This window comes from Pseudonaja textilis, chromosome 2 (genome assembly GCF_049901715.1).
Source record: "Pseudonaja textilis isolate UNSWEBS1 chromosome 2, rPseTex1.2, whole genome shotgun sequence".
Taxonomy (NCBI): domain Eukaryota; kingdom Metazoa; phylum Chordata; class Lepidosauria; order Squamata; family Elapidae; genus Pseudonaja; species Pseudonaja textilis.
Window position 1 is genome coordinate 9,156,436 of NC_141991.1, and position 21,220 is coordinate 9,177,655.

The 21,220-nt window shown below is 40.1% G+C and overlaps 2 protein-coding genes across 2 annotated transcripts in view; both read left to right on the forward strand.

Moving 5' to 3' along the window:
- Positions 1-21,220, forward strand: part of LOC113450704 (uncharacterized) — a 503,870-nt gene that overhangs the window by 311,406 nt on the left and 171,244 nt on the right. The gene's annotated exons all lie outside the window — the stretch shown is intronic.
- On the forward strand, positions 1,604-18,187 carry LOC148126685 (uncharacterized). The gene is made up of 7 exons (XM_087923057.1): positions 1,604-1,900; positions 4,905-5,380; positions 11,130-11,211; positions 11,690-11,772; positions 12,375-12,513; positions 14,296-14,533; positions 15,064-18,187. The coding sequence occupies exons 2-7, from the start codon at positions 4,976-4,978 to the stop codon at positions 16,349-16,351; spliced, it is 2,235 nt and encodes a 744-aa protein (XP_087779183.1). The 5' UTR covers positions 1,604-1,900; positions 4,905-4,975; the 3' UTR covers positions 16,352-18,187.

The following is a 21,220-nucleotide window of genomic DNA, read 5'->3' on the forward strand; positions in this document are numbered from 1 at the left end:
TCTACATATCATACCTCTATATCTAACTGTATTTCTGCATAACCACATCTATCTATCTATCTATCTATCTATCTATCTATCTATCTATCTATCTATCTATCTATGTCATACCTCTATATCTTTATCTCTCTATCTCTATTTCTTTATATCTCTACATCTATCTATCTATCTATCTATCTGTCATACCTCTATATCTTTATCTCTCTATCTCTATTTCTTTATATCTCTACATCTATTTATCTATCATCTACATATCATACCTCTATATCTTTATCTGTATTTCTGAATATCTCCACATCTATCTATCTATCTATCTATCTATCTATCTATCTATCTATCTATCTATCTATCTATCTATCTATCCATCCATCTGTCTGTCAATCATATCTATGTATCATACCTCTATTTCTTTATCTCTCTATCTCTATTTCTTTATATCTCTACATCTATTTATCTATCATCTACATATCATACCTCTATATCTTTATCTGTATTTCTGAATATCTCCACATCTATCTATCTATCTATCTATCTATCTATCTATCTATCTATCTATCTATCTATCTATCTATCTATCTATCTATCCATCCATCTGTCTGTCAATCATATCTATGTATCATACCTCTATATCTTTATCTCTCTATCTCTATTTCTTTATATCTCTACATCTATTTATCTATCATCTACATATCATACCTCTATATCTTTATCTGTATTTCTGAATATCTCCACATCTATCTATCTATCTATCTATCTATCTATCTATCTATCTATCTATCTATCTATCTATCTATCCATCCATCTGTCTGTCAATCATATCTATGTATCATACCTCTATTTCTTTATCTCTCTATCTCTATTTCTTTATATCTCTACATCTATCTGCCTCTCTCTCTCTCTCTTATCTATATCATATCTCTATATCTTTTTCTCTATATTTCTGTATCTCTCTCTCTCTCTCTCTCTATCTATCTATGAATGACATAGAGAAAGTCTATGTGGCTGTTAAGAATTCACAACAACTTGATGGCATGTAACCAATCGATCAATCAAAGCATTTGAAATAGGCCACTTGCTTAGAGATCTTTTTCTTGTCGCTTTTGTTTGCTTGGTTTCAAGTATAGAAACCTGAAGAAGCAAGGGATGGAAGCTTGTTAAAGAGAGATCCAATCTGGAACTAAGAAGAAATTCCCTGGACAGTGAAAAAGAACACTTGATCAATGGAACAGCTTGTCTCCGGGAGCTGTGGGTGCTCCATCATTGGAAGTCTTCCAGAAAAGGCTGGACAGCGATTTGTCTCTAATGCAATATGGCCTCCTACTCTGGGCAGGGGTTGGACTAGAAGACCTCTGAGGTTCCTTCCAGCCCTATGCTTCTCTGATTTTAGGTATATTCTTGGTCAGAAGTTTCAAGTTCTGCAGGAAACAGCCACCAGGTGGCGACTTGTGCACATAACTGGCTTCCAGCCTCAAAAAAGAACATCATTGGATCAGTTAGGGCAACTCCTTAGGTTCTTGCCCAGAATCTTGCCACTCTAGGAAATAGCACACTCTCTTTCTTTAACCCTTATTTAGATGGTAGAAGAGTCTAGGGTTACATTGCTTCTCATAAAGAGTAAAAGTATGGCGGCTATAACCAATAACAATAATAACAATGCAATGTGCGATGCTGCTTATCCTGAAGGGGCATAGAGTGATGGGCATCTATGCATGCAGCCCATCCTAAAGAAGGAGACGGTGGCATCATGTTATTCTCTCCCTTGCTTGCAAGAGAGATCTCATCATGCCCGCAGTCCTGGGGAAACTAAGAGGCTGATCTGAGAAAGCTTGTCCCCTTCTTGTCTTGGGGGACTCCAGAAAGCTGCAAAAGAAACATTTCTGCACTGGAAAATTTGCCAGAGGTGAGCTTTAGAAGAGGGAATCTGGGTGATTTTGGAGAGTTGAGAAATGCTTCTGTAACATCCTACTCTAAGATAATGGAATTTAGATCTCTTTTGCCCCCAGTCCCCTAATCAAGGATGAGGCTGCTAAAACATATAAAGGACAGTTGTTGGAATGGTTACGTCTACTCTAGAGAAAAGAAGGACTAGTGATGACATGATAGCAGTGTTCCAATATTTGAGGGGCTGCCATAAAGAGGAGGATTTTTCACTGTCCTTTGACTTCCGAATTAAAGCTTCGTTTCCAGGCAAGCTCCCTTCGATGTTTATTTCTTTGGTTTGCTGACAGCTGGAAACGAACCAGAGAAAACTTCTTCTGACAAATATTTTCTAGCAATGTGTAAAATGGTTTGAATGTGTGTCATTTCAATTCAAGGGAGAACAGTCCTGGGCAAAGTCTGACTTTAAAAAATAGAAACACAGAAAGCACAGTTCCTGGAATTGGGTATGTCTGGTTTAATGAAAAGAAGGACCAGGGGGTGGCATGATAGCAGTGTTCCAATATTTGAGGGGCTGCCCCAAAGAAGAGGGAGTCAAGCTATTCTCCAAAGCACCTGAGGGCAGGACAAGAAGCCATGGGTGGAAACTAATCAAGGAGAGAAGCAACTTAGAACTAAGGCGGAATTTCCTGACAGTTAGAACAGTTAATCAGTGGAACAACTTGCCCTCTAGGAGTTGTGAATGCTCCAACACTGAAAGTTTTTAAGAAGAGATTAGATAACAATTTTGTCTGAATTGGAACAACAGCTGATGACTTCATTGTACCGGTCCATGATAGAAAGCACCCTTACATATTATGTAACGGTATAGTACGCTGGCTTAATAGCCGCAGACAAGATGGCGGTACAGAGGGTGATGAGCACAGCACCAAAAATCATGCTCCCTAACCTCACTGGATGAAATTGCCAGGTCCTGTTGTCTCAGCAGAGTGAGGAAAATCCTGAGGGACGATTCATATCCTGGATGGCATTTCTTTATTCTCCTCCCATCATGCAGAGTATATACAGTAGAATAGCCAGCCAGACAAATTGGATAAAAAAATAGCTAAATAGCTTTTATCCATAGGCCATCAGACTACTAAATGCAACATACCACCACAATCAGGCTTAATGTGATGGACTTACAGTGCCAATGTATATACCGATGTTATACATACATACATACACATATACATACATACATACATACATACATGGAAATGTGTGCCAATTTATTACTTAATTACTTAATTACTTAGCTCAATATCTGTGCTGCGCTACAAAACTACATGTGGTCGGGTTTGTTTTTTGGGAGGAAAAATAAGGGGGAAAAATTCTGCCTCCGCCTACCAGCATCCACCGGTATTCATCTGGCTAGTGTCCTGTCAGTATGTGAGAGAATTGAGGGCTGTTTGGAAACTGAAACAGTATTTGCTGTGTGAGCAAGGAAGAGACAGCAAGGAGCTTGGGCGTGGCTTAGCTCAACTGTTCTGTACTGAAGCTGCTTGGTGCTGTGAAACTGAAACTGAAACTCCTCTCCTCTGCTTGTGTTTTGCATTTGGAACAGATTTCTTTTCAGGTGGGGAGGGGGAGTAGAACTCCTTAGCATCAGAGCGTATTAATAATAATATAGGAAATACTAATGCTCTGATGGTCATTTTGAAAAATCCTTTCTTAGTGAGCACCTAGAAGCCAAGAGGAACATATGCGCCAAATTTCAAGTTTGTAGGCTTTAAAGTTCTGGAGATTTTGTGATGATGCATGAGTGGTATTTCGCTTTTATAGATAGATAGGTAGATTTGGGGTTAGGGATTTCTTTTTTACAGATCCTTCACATCCTGGACATAAACTGTTTCAACTCCTACCCTCAAAACAATGCTATAGAGCACTGCACACCAGAACAACTAGACACAAGGACAGTTTTTTCCCAAATGCCATCACTCTGCTAAACAAATAATTCCCCCAAAACCGTCCAACTATTTACAAAGTCTGCACTACTATTACTATTAATCTTCTCATCACTCCTTGTCACTCATCCCCTCCCACTGTACGACTGTAACTTTGTCGCTTGGATACTTATGATTAATATTGACTGTTTCCTAGTATGATTGTACTAGAAGTGGTATTCAGCAGGTTCTGACCAGTTCTGGAGAACTGGTAGCGGAAATTTTGAGTAGTTCAGAGAACCGGCAAATACCACCTCTGACTGGAGATTTTACAGTATCCTTCCCCTGCCATGGCCACCAAACCATGCCCACAGAACCGGTAGTAAAAAAAATTTGAATCCCACTACTGATCTGTACCCTATGACTATGATTCTTGACGAATGTATCTTTTATTTTATGTACAATGAGAGCATTTGCACCAGGACAAATTCTTGTCTGTCTAATCACACTTGGCCAACAAAGAATTCTATTCTATTCTATTCTATTCTATTCTATTCTATTCTATTCTATTCTATTCTATTCTATTCTATTCTATTCTATTCTACTTCTACTTCTACTTCTACTCTACTCTACTCTACTCTACTCTACTCTACTCTACTCTACTCTATTCCTATTCTCTACTCTACTATACCCTATTCCTATTCCTATTCCTATTCCTATTCCTATTCCTATTCCTATTCCTATTCCTATCCTATCCTATCCTATTTATTTATTTAGATGTATTCCATCTTCTTGGGTGGGCTGCACCAAGGGAGGCTCACTCAATCTCACTGTACACATGTTGTGCATTGAGAATAAAGGTTTGAACTTTGTACAGTTGTTCCCAGCCGAGCAAGGGGTTGGACTAGAAGACCTCCCAAGTCCCTTCCAAGTTGTTATTCTGTATTCTGGCCACCTATCTGTCCAAACCTTGCAGCCATGTTGGGAAATATTGATAAAGGTAGATCCTGGTGAGGTCTGCCTTGGCAGAAGGAGGTAAATAAAATGTCCTTTTATGAGAGACAGAATCTGATGGTAATACTTCCGATTTTTCTCTTTCAGACAAAGCTGCTTTGGAGATCCAAGGGCTTGCTTAGAAGTGCATTCAACTGTGCAATAACCCCAGAGAGGAAATGGATGCGAAAGACCAAGGAGCGACAGGAGGAGGAAGATGCCTTCCTAGAGCTCAGGTTAAGAGCCACATGGAAGCCCGTGGAAGAACTAGGAAGGAGAATCTAGAAGAAGACACGTTCACTTCCTTTGAACTGCACCAGCTTTTCAGGGAATTCTGCTACCAGGAGGCCAAAGGGCCCCGAAACGTTTGCAGCCAACTCCACCAGTTTTGCCATCAATGGCTGAAGCCAGAACAGAATACGAAAGCTAAGATTCTGGATTTGGTAGTCCTGGAGCAGTTCCTGGCTATCCTGCCCCCAAAGATGGAGAGCTGGATCAGGGAATGCAGCGCAGAGACCTGTTCCCAGGCGGTGGCCTTGGCGGAAGGCTTCCTTCTGAGCCAGGTGGAAGACAAACCGAAGCAGGTGAGATTATTTAAATCCAATAAAGGAGAATATTTGTAGCTTAGGGTTGAAATGAGAGGTCCTTGGTGCACTTGCTTGTTTTCTTGCAGAGGTTTCATTATCCTGACTACGTAATATCAGTACATCTAGCACTGATGATGTTACCTACAGGTAAAGGTTTCCCTCGCACATACGTGCTAATCATTTCCGGCTCTGGCCTTTTTCTTTAGAGAAAATAAAAAAGAAGATACATCAATTCAGAATGTATGGGACACAATGAAGGCATATGCTAGAGGCTTGATAATAGACTATACAAGGAAAAGGAATACTATGAAAAGGCTAGCCTCTAAGGCCCTAGAGGATGAGCATAAAAGACTTGAAAAAGAGCTACAGAAAATGCCACAGAAAAAGGACATCAAGTTAAAAATGGATATAATTAAACACAAAATGGGTCAAATAGAAAAAGAAGAATTAGCACAGAAAATTAGAGGTAATAAACAAAACTACTTTGAAGACACAAATAAATCAGGTAGATGGTTAGCATATAAATTGAGAAAGGAGAAAGAATCGAGAAAAATATTGCAATTAATAGATGACCAAGGCCAAGTTTGCCATGGTAGCAAAGAGAAGAAGGAAATCATTTGAGACTTCTATGGGAAATTATATATGCAAGAGAATATTGATTAAGAGAGAGTTAAGCAGTACTTACAGAATGCTAATTTACCTCAGATACCTAAAGAGACTGAAAACATGTTAGAAAGCAACATAACGATGATGGAGTTAACTGAAGCACTCAAGAAGCAAAATAATGGAAAGGCACCAGGCCCAGATGGACTTCCGGCAGAATTTTATAAAACATACAAGAATCATTGAATCTTCCATTGCTAGAAGTTATGAATGAAGTTATGTTAAAGAAGAAGTTACCTAAATCATGGCCAGAAGCCTATATTACACTTATTCCTAAAGAGGAGGCTGACCCATTACAAATTAAGAACTATAGACCCATTTCTTTATTAAATGCAGGTTACAAAATCTTTGCTTCAGTATTGGCAGAAAGACTTAAAAAATATTTAAATAATGTTATCCATCCTGATCAAAATGGATTTCTGCCAAAGAGACAAATTAAAGACAATATGAGAGTAATCTTGGACACCTTGGAATACTACGAGGCACATCCTGAAAAACAAATGGCTCTGATATTTCTAGATGCACTGAAGGCATTTGACAATGTGAATTGGCGATTCATGTTATTCCTGTTGAAACAGATGGGTTTTGCTAGAAAATTCATCCAAGCAATAGAAGCTATATATTATAAGCAAACGGCAAAGGTAATGATAGAGGGAGAGCTGACAGACTCTATTAATATAAGAAAAGGAACAAGACAAGGGTGCCCTTTGTTGTTTGTGTTAACTTTGGAAGTGTTAAAGAAATATTAGAGATGAAAAGAATATAAAAGGAATGAAAATCAAAAAGGAAGAATTTAAGCTGCAAGCATTTGCGGATAATCTGGTTTTCATCTTAGAAGACCCTTTAGAAACAGCATCAAAATTGATAGAAAAGATAGAGACATATGGAAAGGTGGCTGGTTTGAAAATAAATAAAGTTAAGACAAAGATTTTGACAAAGAATATGCTATTAAGACAAAAGGAAGAACTGGCAGACCTATTGAAAATACAGGTCATGAATAAAATCAAGTACTTGGGGATATATTTGACAGCAAGATGTAGTACATTAAAAGAGAATAATTATATTAAACTTAAACAGCAGATAGCACTAGATTTGGTAAAATGGGAAAACCTACAACTCTCACTAATAGAATCTCAACAATCAAGATGAATATATTACCCAGAATTTTATATTGGTTTCAAACAATTCCAATTAGGCTTGGAAAAGATTATTTTGAAGATTTAAATAAAATTGTGTTGAAATATATATGGCAAGGTAAGAAAGCGAGAATAAAGTTAAAACTTTTGCAAGATGCTAGAATTAGAGGAGGATTTGGTTTGCCTAATTGGGAATTGTACTACCAAGCTACAAATCTGATGTGGGTTAAGGAATGGATAACACTAAGAAATGCTAGATTGTTGACATTAGAAGGACATGATCTGTTGTTGGGGTGGCATGTTTTTTTATGATACAAAGGAACTAAAACACAGGGGTATTTTAGAAGACATTATATACGGGAGTCTCTGTGGTTAAACTGGGAGAAGGTTAAAAGACAATGTTATTTGAAAATTCCAGTCTGGTTATCGAAGCATTCTCGTATCTTATAATATACAAAAAGGAACAAACAGTTAGATATGGTGAAATACTGAATGAAAAGGGTGAACTTAAATCTATACAAAAACTAGAGGAACAAGGTATAAAGATGAATTGGTTTTCATATGCGCAAATACATTCAAGGTATGATAAAGATTCTAAAACAGAAGGTTTCTATGATAAATTGATTGACTTAGATAAGATTTTGACAGGTACTGATGAAAAGGTGATTAAAAAATTGTATGGATATCTATTAGAAATTAAACTAGAAGAAGAACAAGTTAAAGAAACTATGATTGCTTGGGGAAGAATTTTGGATATGGGATTGATTTAGAGAAATGACAAAAATTGTGGTCTCAAAATTATAAAATGACAATGTCAACAGCATATAAAGAAAATTTGTATAAGATGTTTTACAGGTGGCATTTCCCCCCCGACAAGAATAGCAAGAATGTTCAAGAATAAATCCAAAAAATGTTGGAAATGTCATCAGACACCTGGCTCATTTTACCATATGTGGTGGACTTGTGCGGATGCTAAAAAATACTGGACTAAAATCCACATGTGGTTGGAAAAAATGACGAAAAAACATATAGACTTGAAACCAGAGATATTTTTATTGGGAATTCTACCTGAAATATATAGTAAAGACTTGAAATACCTGATTGTAAACGTATTAACAGCGGCTAGGATTGTATTTGCTAAAAACTGGAAAAATGAGAAGATACCATCACAGGAGGAAATCATTAAGAAAATATTGGAATGTGCTGAAATGAGTAGATTGACATTTGAAATTAGAGAACAAGATGATAAACAATTTTATAAAATTTGGGATCTTTTCTATCAATGGTTAGATAATGAAGTACAGTAATGAAATAAGTAGATTTCTAGAAAATAATAAATATATAAAGATGTACTTCTTTCTTATTATAACTACAAAATAATTTTAGGATAGATTTGGGATGATAATATGAACTGTTATGCAATAAATTAAGTAAGTTATGGTTATCTTGTAAAACATGAATGAATAAAAGTATAGTCAAATGATTGATTAATAATGATACTAAGGTATTTAGTTTTTGATTGACAATATGAGATTATATACAATGTAATTGTAATTGAAGACTACGAAATGAAAGCACAAAACAATTTGTAAACCATCCGGCACACTGTATGTACACCTATGGAAGACAGCTTGATGTTTTTATGTTTTGTTTGTTTATGTTTGTTTTTAAAAACTAATAAAATATTTTTTTTAAAAAAAAGACAGTAAGAAGAAACATGTAGGACTAGAGACCAGTGTGAGTGTGAAATGATCTCCCTGGGCAGTTAAGCATGAATGAGTCCTGAGTAACTTAGGATGTTGGTTACCAGGCAAGAGAATTCCGATGCATTCAATTAACTTTCAAGTTGAGACACTAATTTCTCTTTCTTAACACTGTACACTGCAATCATAATTAGAAGACATCTGCTACAACAGCCTAATTTACCCAAGTGTCTTCTGCAGCAGTTAAGAGGACCTTAATGGAACAACAGCAGAAAGGATACATTTTAAAATAACATTGAGTTAATAGAAATGTTCGCCCTGAACTATTATATGAACAAGTTCATCTGCTGCCCCCTCAGGAAATAGACATTTTCCTGCTGTGAGCAATTAACCAGTTTCATTGTGGAATGACTTCATGTGACAATAACCTTGGAAAGATGATAAAAGACACACTATATTTCTCTTTCACTGTAAAGCAAAGCAATTATCATTTGTCACACAAAAATGATGACTTACATCTGAAACCAAAGTTTATTATCATGATATTTCATGCCAATTTAGACCTTGAAAGGCCCTGATTTTTGTTTATGTACTCTGGATGATGATCCAATATTGTTTGCAACCACAATGCTAAGCAGCACCTTAAACCAGGGGTGGGATTTGAATTTTTTAACAACCAGTTTTGTGGGTGTGGCCTAGTTGGTGGGTATGGCTTGGTGGTCATGTGACTGGCTGGGCGTGGCCAATTCAATATCACTCACATCGAGGCACGGATCACTTCACCTGGCCTCTCGTGACTATGGGGATGCTGCAACAGTCGTAAGTGTGGAAAATGGTCATAAGTCACTTTTTTCAGTGCCATTGTAACTTTGAATGGTCACTCCACACTAGCAAAGTACCAGCAAAGGAGGGAAAAAAACTCCAGAGAGGTTCCTGAGACAGGAAATCTAGTCCTGCCAAGAATGTAATAAGGGTTAAAAGAGAGGCAGTTTCTGTAAGCAACACCAGAGTGTTTCCTTCCTGCCTTCCTTACAGGATTAGGCCAGTAATTTCTTCTAACAACTGGTTCTCTGAACTGCTTAGAATGTTAACAACCGGTTCTAGCAAATAGGTGCGAACTGGTAGAATCCCACCCCTGCCTTAAACATTTTTACCCTCCAGCTTTATAAATGTCTCCTCTTCACTGGAAATTTTAGAAAGTCTAAGCGAGCATTTTGATTTCCAGAAGCTTGAAGATCTTAACCTACTCAATGGTATCTTAAAATGTATCATCCAAGGAACACAATTTATACTTGTCACAGTTAAGTTGCCAGCAGCTAAGACTCAAGCACAATTACTATACTGTATAGGGCATAACTAGAACCATATAACAACATCGCTAGTTCAAACTAAAATTTTTAGAAACATCTTCCATGTTAGCTGTTGTGTCTCAAATGCTGTACCTCTGCAGGAAATAAGAGTCAGTCAACTTGAATCTAGTTTTTTAATAAATTACTTTTCAGCACGACTTAAGATGGGATATTTGGGGCCCTATGTGGGAAATTCTTTTGTTCTTGTTGTTTTCTTCCCTGATAAAGCAATGTAGTTGCCGCCGTTCTCTACTTGATTATTTTAATGCATTAGGTATACTAGGTATTAAATACCTAGTTATTTTTTTAAAAAAAGAACACAAAGATAAATATGACATTGAATTTGTGTCTGTATGGAGAAGTGATAACCCGGGACCATGCTATTCTCAAAAAAAAGAAATTTTACTTGTATTATGTTTTGTGAAAATCCAAATAAAATTTTTATTAAAAAAAAATTGCTTGCAAGCAAATTCATAAAATTTGCTGAGTACCACCTCTGAAGTTGACTCCTTCTTCTTTGTGGCAGTCCCTCAAATACTGAAATACTATCATGTCAACCCTAGTCCTTTTTTTCTCTAATGAATAGAGTAGAATAGAATTCTTTATTGGCCAAGTGTAATTGGACACACAAGGAATTTGTCTTGGTGCAAATGCTCTCTCTTTTTTCTTTAGACTAGCCAAACTCAAACCCAGCAACTGTTCTTCATATGTTTTAGCCTGCAGGGCCCTAATCATCTTTGTTGCACTCCACACTCTTTCTAGATTATGGGATTTTTCTAGATTATGGGATGGATTTTTGTAGTAGAAGACAAGAGTGTGTTTGTTCCTATGTGCAACATCCTAATTTGTTCCTATGCACTCTATGCTAATCCTTCTTGTTGATATTTCCATGCAGGAAACACCTGTTGAGGTAGATGGAGAACATCTAAAGCCAAGAAAAGATTCCTGGGAGGTTCGATCTCCAGATAACTTATTAGGTAAGACAAGATATTCTTTTCCTCAGACAAATCTCAGTGTTCATCTTAAGCAACTGCTTTTGCCGTAGGAATCTGACCCTGGATGAATTTTTATAGACCAATGATGGGTAACATTTTCGACACCAATTGCCCAAAGCGTGTGGATGCAGGCGCATCCCCAAAATGCAATGTGTGTGTACCCCCATGCATGCGCCCCACCCTCCATGCATCTGCCCCACCTCCATGCATGCCTGTGCATCTCCCACACATGCACCCCATCCTTTGCGCATGTGCGGCAAGGACACAAAAACCAGCCGGCCAATGGGAGGCATACGCTCATGCACGGCGGAGCTGAGCTGGGACAACGGCTCGTGTCCACAGAGAGGGCTCTGTGTGCCACTTCTGGCACACATGCGATAGGTTCCCTATCACGACTATAGGACATCTTCCAAACAATATTTTTGAATGTCTCTTTCTACCTCCTTTGCCTCCCTCACAGGAGAAAATACGTCATCATTTGTACGTCTTGAAACATCTCCATTTGATGGTGGAGCAGAAACAGCAGCTATACCCCCAGTTCAGGTAGGGAAATATCAAGAAATGATATGTGCCGAGATGATTGGTGGGTTGGTAGGGCAGGGGTGGGATTCTACCAGTTTGGACTGGTTCGGGCGAACCGGATGTTAAAGTTATAGCTGGTTCGCCAAACCAATATTTCAACCGACTGGCTGGCCCCGCCCCTCCTGCCCCACCCCTCCCAGGAGTCTCCATGTGGCCCATTTTCAATGGAGGTAAGTGCAGGGTCTGCATGGAGGCTCTGGGAGGGGGGAAAACAGGCCTTCTTGAAGTCTGGAAATTGGCCTGTTTCTGGCTCCCGGAAGGCCTTCAGGGGAGGCTGTTGCTGCTTGGGAGAGGGAAGGATCTGCTGCTTGGGTAACAGTTTATCCTCCATATTAAATTACCCAGGCCTCATGCTCTGGAGAGGATGCTCCAGCTTTGCATACAGCATGGAAACAACACAGGAAGTGGCAGTTACCAGTTTCATAGCACGGTACCATAGTCTCTTGAGACTGAAGGATGCCAGTTCAGTGCACCTCATCTTCTTTTGTCACGATTTCTAGCTTATTCCACTGCACCCCCTAAATGTGGTTTGGAGTCTATCTGCTCATGTATGTTGATTTCAGGGTCCTGTTTTGAGTCCCATGTCCTTGAAGGAGGTAGCTGTCAATTTCACCGAGGAAGAGTGGGCGCTGCTGGATTCCACCCAAAAAGCCTTGCACCGGGAAGTTATGCTGGAGAATTCCAGAAACATGAACATTCTGGGTAAGGGCCTTTCTTAGCTATGGATTCAAATAACTGCCACTTGTCTTTGGAGACTCTCAATCATCCAAGTCATGGTTGTCCCAAAAGTGTTTTTCAAAAGGCAACTGAACATCACAGTCATTCCATGACTCTTCAGAATTATGATGGTGTTAAATGAGTGGGACATAAGAACCAGTCCTTGAATTTCTGGCTGGTCGTCCCTTGATCGCAATTGGAGCTCTTGGTAACCGATCCACATTTTTGATCTTCTGATTGTCCTGTAGTCACACAATTGCCATTTACGACCTTTCCTGCCGGCTTCCCCCAAGCAAAGTCAATGGGGAAGCTGGCAGGAAATCGCAAGTTATGATCACGAGAGGTTCCTGCTTAATGACCAGGCAGCGTTCATTGAACAGTGGCAACCAGAACTGCTGAAACTGCCATCCTAAATCATTGTACCAATGTGGTTTTTCTTTTCTTTTTTTTACAACTGCACCACTTAGTGATGGGAGTTTGCGATTCCGAATACTGTTGTTAAGCAAAGACTAGCTGTAATGTTGTTAAAAGTGGGGTTTTGTTTTGCCTGAAAACAGTCGCTTTCTTGCCTCTGGATTATTGAATTGTATTTCTGTTATAAATAAAGCAGTTAAAGTTTATTTGCGAGATGATCAAAGGAAGAAATAAAATAAACGCAGTGGGGGTGGGGAATCTATCCCAAAATACTAAGGACATTTTTAAGCAAAGGAGGAGAATATCTGTTTAAATTGAGACTTTAAATTTAATTATCTGTTTAAATTTAATAGCTGGAACAGTCGAGAGTTGTACAATGAGCCAGAACACACAGTTGTAGTTGATTGGTTAAGAGAGTTAACTGGTGAGGCAATCTGCACTGTAATTGGTTGCTATGGGTATACGGGGGAGTTTCCCCTTTTCCCGCCTTTTTCTTCTGCTCTGTGATTTACTTCATGGAGCTCCTGTTTGCCTGATTAACTTGTTTGCTGTAAAATATAGATGTAAAATATATTTATTTATATAAAACTACAAATTTGTGTCAGCATCTCTGACTTCCTTTGAACAGTTGCTACGCAACTCCCTGAATATATCCTTCTGTTCAATGAAGTGTTATAAATATTTCGTTTAAATAAATAATTTCCTTTTTAGAAATAACGTTTTTTTTTAGTGAATTTTATTTCCACATTTTTCTTCTTCTTTAAAATATGTAAGTGCTTATTATTATAAGCAAACTTTAGTATTATTATTATGAATGTTATTATTATTAATAGTAGTATTTTATTAATATCTTGTATAAGGAAATTGATCCAGAGACTATATTACTTAATAAGCACTTACATATTTTAATTTTTCTTTTGATCACGCCTCTCAGATTTGATCATTTTTAAAAAGGAATTATATCCTGGATTGAGTTTGGGTTTATTGAAATCCATATGGCTTACTTATTTTTAACTATTCCTATTGTACAGTTTTCTGGAATTCAAAGTCTTTTTGTTAAACTTTTGATCAGAGAAAATATATTTTTGTTCCTCCTCGTTTAGTGTCCCCACTCTTTCCTCTCCTTAATTGGGGGCACCAATGGGGTAGAAATGTATAGATTTGTCCTGCAAGCCTTCTGGCAGATCATGGAAGGTATGATGTGAAAGTTATACAGGTAATCGTTGTTTTATGACCACTCATCTAACAATGGCTCACAGCTATATGGCCTTGGGAAAGGTGACTTACGACCTGTCGTAACACATCACTGGCATACCAGCTTTAAGGTTCAGTTTTTATTCTTTCTATCTCAAGCAGGAGATGAAAAGGAAAATGAGAACTGCCAAGAACCCAATATGGCGACATCACCAGCAATCCAACTTAAACTGAGAAAAGAGATATTTGGGGTTCAATGGAGAACCCAAACACACCAGGAAAGCCACTCGAAGCCTGGGGAGGAGAAATCCTTGAGTTCTGGATGTGCTGGAGTCCAGGAACTCTTCCTGACCAAAGGGAACGGGGGAAAGGATGAAAAAGGACAACTGCCTCATATGTAAAAAAATATTCAAAGGTAAATTAGATTTGCTCCCCCCGAACAGGTAGTCCTTGACTTATGGCCGCAGTTGGGAGATGGATTTCTATTGCTAAGTGGAGCAGTTGTTAAGTGAATCATGTGGTTAAGAAAATGCCAGCTTCCCCCATTGACTCTGCTTGTTGAAAGCCAGCTGAGAAGGTCGCAAATGGCGATCACATGACCCTGGCATGCTACAGCTATAATAAATATGTGCCAATTGCTTAGTGCCTGAATTTTGATCACATGACTGTGGGGATGCGGCAGCAGGCATAAATGTGAAGAACGGTTATAAGTAATTTTTTTTCAGTGCCACTGCAGCTTTGAACAGTCACTAAACAGCGATTGTAAGTGGAGAACTACCTTTATGGCAGGGGTCTCCAAATTTGGCAACTTTAAGAACTTGTGGACTTCAACTCAGAATTCCTCACCTGAGGAATTCTGGGAGTTAAAGTCCACAAGTCTTCAAGTTGCCAGGATTGGAAACCCCTTCTGTATGGCATTGCAGCCAGAGGTAGCCAGTATGAATGCAGAAAACGTGGAACGTATTTTAACCAATTTTCCCTTCCTATTTTAGGTCAGAAAATCCACACTGCGGACAAACCATGTAAACACAGGCAACCCAGAAAGAATTTGAGGGATCTTCCTTCCCATAAAAGTTTCCACCCTCCAGGGAAAACATACCCCTGTGTGGAGTGTGGAAAGAGCTTCAGTGAAAAGCAATCCTTAACCGATCATAAAAAGAGCCACCCGGAGGAGAAAACACATAAATGCTTGGAGTGCGGCAAGGGTTTCCACACCAGCAGCCAACTTGCTTCTCACAAAAGGACCCACACCAGGAAAAACACCTACACCTGTAAGCTGTGTGGAGTGAGCTTCAGAATGAGGAGTTTGCTTACTTTCCACGGCAGGATTCACTCGGGGGAGAAACCGTATCAATGCATGGAGTGCGGAAAGAGTTTCAGATGGACCAGCGATCTTACATCTCATATTAGGATCCATACGGGGGAGAAACCCTACAAATGCCCGGAGTGCGGAAAGAGCTTCAGCAGGAGCAGTTCCCTTACGTACCACAAAAGGATCCACACGGGGGAAAAACCGTATAAATGCCGGGAGTGCGGGAAGCATTTCAGTGACTGCAGTGCTCTGTGTTCTCATAAAAGGAGCCATTCCTCGGAGAAACCCTATAAATGCACCAACTGCGGGAAGAGCTTCGGCAAGAACAGCTTTCTCACGTTGCATAAGAGGCTCCACACGGGGGAGAAACCCTATCAATGCACAGACTGCGGGAAAAACTTCAGCCAGAGCAGCCACCTCACTTCCCACAAAAGGCTCCACACGGGAGAGAAACCCTATCAATGCACAGACTGTGGGAAGCGCTTCAGCCAGAACAGCCATCTTACTTCCCACAGAAGGCAGCACACGGGAGAAAAACCCTACAAATGCACCGTGTGCGAAAAGAGCTTCAGCAACAGCAGTTCCCTGACTTCGCATAAAAGGAGCCACACAGGGGAGAAACCCTATCGGTGCACGGAGTGTGGGAAGATCTTCAGCCAGAACAGTCACCTCACTTCCCACAAAAGGCTCCACACGGGAGAGAAACCCTATCGATGTGCAGAGTGTGGGAAGAGCTTCAGGTTGAGTAGCGAGCTTACATCCCACAAAAGGATCCACACAGGGGAGAAACCCTATAAATGCTGGGAATGCGGGAAGGGTTTCAAACAGAGCAGCCAACTTACCTCTCATAAAAGGACCCATGCCAGGGGAAAAAAAAGTATACATATATTGAATATGGAATGACTTTAGAACTGGGATATATTATTGACCTCAAGTCTGCTGTATTGTGTTTTATTGTTAGTTCTCTTATGTTTTCAAGCCCCTTTGAGCCATCTGGAATCACTATCTGCAAATTGCGTAGCTTTATAAACCATTTAGGGACATGGTGGCTCAGTGGCTAAGATGCTGGGCTTGTTGATCAGAAAGGTTGGCAGTTTGGCAGTTCAAATCCCTAGCGCCACGTAACGGAGTGAGCTCTCTTTACTTGTCCCAGCTTCTGCCAATCCAGCAGTTCGAAAGCATGTAAAAATGCAAGTAGAAAAATAGGGTCCACTTTGGTGGGAAGGTAACAGTGTGCGCCTTTGGCATTTAGTCATTCCGTTCACATGACCATGGAGGCGCTGGATCTTCGGCTTTGTAACTGAGATGAGCAACGCCCCTAGTGTCGGGAACAACTAGCACATATGTGCCTGGGGACTCTTTACCTTTATAAATATTTAAACAACAACAACAATAATACTGTTGTTAAGTTAGTAACATGCTTGTTAAGTGAATCTGGCTTCTTCGTTGACATTGCTTGTCAATGGTCATAAGTCATTTTTTTCAATGCCCTTGTAACTTTGAGCAGTCTTTAAACAAATGATTGTGAGTTGGGAACTACCTGTATTGCAATGTGCTTTCCTGTTGGTTCCCTTATGTTTTCAGCTCCATTTGAGCTACCTGGAATTGCTGTTTGCAAATTGGGTGGCTCTATAAATCATTTAAATAATAGTAATAATACATTTCAGAATGAGGATTTACATGACGTCCAGTCACTTTAATTTCTGTAAAAAGATTGATCCACAAGAAAGCTACAAATGCGAGGAAGGTACAAAGAGTTCCTTGTTTCTAGTTTCCTAATGCTTAATAAAAGAATCCCCACAAGAAATAAATTATAGTTTTGCCAAAAAGAACCCATCCTATTTTCTATAACTCACTCTGCAAAGGAAAAAAATAACTATAAAAATCCATGTAGTTTATGTTATGTGCTGAAAGCAATCTTACTTTAAATATACTCTATAAATGTCCATGGTTTCTCTTTTCATTGTAGGGAATTCAAAGTAATTCTAAATTGTAATTACCTGTTTCATGCTGGAATTTGCCTTTCATTTCCTTGATCACTGCCATGCATTTGGCCCACAATTTGAAAAGAGGAGATTAAAACATTTCAGAATACAGGTAGGTCTCGTTAAGCGTGGTTAATGAATCCCACAAAATGGTTGTATCGGCTGCTGTCGAGTACTGGACACTTTCCACAGAAAACAACGTTACTCACAAATAATGATATGTGATGTTGGAATTTATTGTAGTTCTTCCAATCACAATCAGCAACAACAACGATACTCTGTGCAAAGTCAGCGTTGAGAGCAACTGACTCTCAGGACTGTTTATATCCACCCTCCCAACTAACCTAACATCTGCCCATTAACTAATCCTCCACAGTTCCGTCCTGTGCCTAATTAATTACGCCTATTGCCATCTACTTTCCTTACCTCTAACCCATGTAGACCACCCCCTCTCCTATCTGGTTACATCCCATCCTATTCCCCCCACCTGTCCAATGCAGTATCTGCAGCAAGAAGGAAATACCAAGCGAAAAACAATCCAGCTAGCTGCGGCATCCCCGCGCAACAGCTGATCAAATCATCTGTGACTCTGGAACCTCTGTCATGGCCTCTCAGATGCCGCCAGCCAGGACGGTATCAGGAACATTGGCATCTCAGTGGCTCCGCTCAGCTGAGTTGGGGAAGACGCCAGGATGTTTGTTGAGCTCCAGAAGACCTCCAGAATGTTTGTCGGGCTCCAGACACTGGTCAGATTGCCAAGCCCGACATGTTGTGTTATTCAAATTTGCACTACAGTCCAGTCCTCACTTCATGAATGCTCATTTGGTAGCTGTTCAAAGTTTTGACAGCACGGAAAAAAGTGGGGTTAACAAGTGGTCCTCGGACAATCATTGTAGCATTCCTCCAGAGTCATACCAGAGGTGGTATTCAGCAGGTTCTGACCAGTTCTGGAGAACCGGTAGTGGAAATGTGAGTAGTTTGGAGAACCGGTGAATACCACCTCTGACTGGAGATTTTACACTAACCTTCCCCTGCCACACACATTAAGCCATGCCCACAGAACCGCTAGTAAAAAAATTTGAATCCCACCACAGTCATATGATCATATGATATGATATATGATATGATAGGGGTGTTTGGCAACCATGTCACATTTACAACAGTTGCAGGCCCCTGTAGTTGCAAGATCCTTATTTGTGACCTCTGCAAATTTTGATGGCTTTGTTGTACCAACATCTTCAGCAGGGAAGGGACAGGCTTTAGTAAGAACCTCAAGCCCTTCGTCAACCATGGGTTAGACCAGTATTTCTCAACCCTGCCTACTTCGAGATGAGTGGACTTCAACTCTCAAAATTCCCTCTCCAAATCCCCCTAACTATGCTGGCCTCCCCCTCCCCGCTGCTACCAACTGGAATGACCCACTCAGGAGTACAACCACTGAAGTGCCCCACACCAACCTCACAGGTGGCCCAGGATCATACCTTGGTTAAGGTATTGCCAGCTGTTGAGAGGTCTAGAAGGGTCAGTAAAAGTGGACTCCCATTGTCCCCATCCTGAGCAACGAATTCGGTTTCTATTCCATGACATTATCTGAATCCAGTCTAAAATTAATCTAATTAAGTTGCTTCTTGAAGTGTATTGTGTTATTGTGTAGCCAACTCCCTCACCTTGTGATGTTGTCTAGAACACAACCATTTACCTAAAATGGTAGAGGCCTTCCAAAGTCCCTTCCAACTCCGTTATTCTTTTCAGCTGATGGACTCTTTAAGCCAGGATGTTGACCAAGTCCAAAGCTGCATGGTATGAGTTAGTCCATAATCACAAAAAAATGATTATCACCTCCCTGAAAGAGTGGCGGTTGTTCTTTTGGGATCCTCCTGGACTCACAACTACTGCTAGATAGGAACATGCAGGTTGTGGTCAGAAGGCTTCAGTCTAACATTGTTGGCTTGAGCACCATTTATGGCCGTACCATCAGTGGAAAGCTGTAAGCAAAGTTGTCAGCCTTGGAAGCCATGTTTTACTTGGAAGCTTCGAGGCTGCCACATTCAGTGCTTGGGAATTTGGGAGGCGGGGGAATTTCATAGTGAGGTAGATTAGACTCAACAACATTCTTTCTCAGACAGTCAAGGACATGTTGCCCTGCACCTGGAAGAGAGTGACTGGAGTGATGTCTCCAGTTGGGGTGAAGATTTGATTGGGTCATGTCATGGACTGGTGGGTACAGGAGATGGATTTTTGATTTTCTTTGGGGGAGGGAAAACCCGGAATTCTCAGATTATAAAATGGAACTTTGAGGAAATGTTTGTCTCAGAGTTTATTAGTTTAGAGTTTGTTAATTGGAATGCTGACAAAGGTTATGTCTGCACTTATAATCACTCACCTGGATTATGTCATGGGAATGTCCTGCAAAGACTACTTGGAAACTGTACTTAGCGTGGATGGCTGCACAGTGTCTCTTGACAAACCAGAATGATAACACCTCTTTTAAGGTGACTCTGTTGGTTACTGGGTGTTTCTGGAAGGAAACACCTGAAGTCTGCTGACCTGAGTCTTCCTTTATGGCTGGTACCCAGGGATGGGCTTCAGAAATTTTAGCAAAGGGATCTCTGCTTGGTTGCTGGGTGTTGTGGTTAGCCAGCAGCAGATAGAGATGGCTGAGGAGAGCGAGGACTCAGATGAGGGGCCAGGACCATTAGGGTGTGGACTGCTGCCTTCAGAGATTGTGGGGGCTGGCAGCAGTGATGAGGTTCCCGAGGAGCCTGTGCCAAGTGCATGTGCACGCAAGATTGCTCAGAGAAAAGAACAGTTACAACAGCATGGGCGACTCGGGAGTAAGGCTGCAAGGTAATGGCCCCTCCTTCAAGAAGATAAAAGCCAGCTGTGAAACTAACCTTCTTTGCAGAAGGCAAAGATGTTTTGAACTCAGCCTCGTGGACATTATAGTTGGTATTTGAAGACTCTTGTAAACTATTTCTTATCTGTTGTTTTTTGGCCTACCTCCTTCAGGCAGAGCCATTTCATTGCCCTTCATTGAATCACCCAGCAAGATTCAACCAAACGTAGCACACAGACAACCTACAAAGCTAGCTATGACCTCTGACAACAACCAATCAGAATACTCTTCCTGTGCTCCAGGAAGTTCAAAGCTAGTGAGAGTATAAAACCCAGGGACTCTCAGCATCACTTCCCTTTTCTTTTCCCAAGAGCTCCAAGCCATGTGATCCTGTCCACCATTAAACTATCTTTCCAAACAACCTCCATGTTTCCAGTGTCTTTCTCCCCACTTGGAATGGAACCCAGATGGACATTTCTTCCAACAGAAGTTAACTGCTAATCAAGGCAATCTTGAAATCTAAGAAACAGAACAAACATTTCTTTCAAAAAACAATTCCTTCTTCCACGTTTAATCACAATTGGCTGTTCTTGGTTGAGATGCTTAACTTGGTTACTCAATTTGTTGCCCTGTAGACTGATCAAAAGGCCTAGGTCTGCACATTAGGTTCTTCTGTTGCATATATATGGATGCTGATTTTGTTTGCCTAATGCCAGGTAGACAATACTACAAGGTTGCAAACTATCCTAAAAACACGAGTTCCAGATCTAGCTATAAAAGGAGACAGACATCACAATCTCCAGAACAGGTTCTACAGAGGAATTATTGAGTTTGATCTGCATCTCTATAACTGTCTGGTTTGGTTCTGCAACCCAACAGGACAGACACAGACTTCAGAGGATAATTAGGACTGCAGAAAAAAACAATTACTACCAATCTCCCTTCCACTGA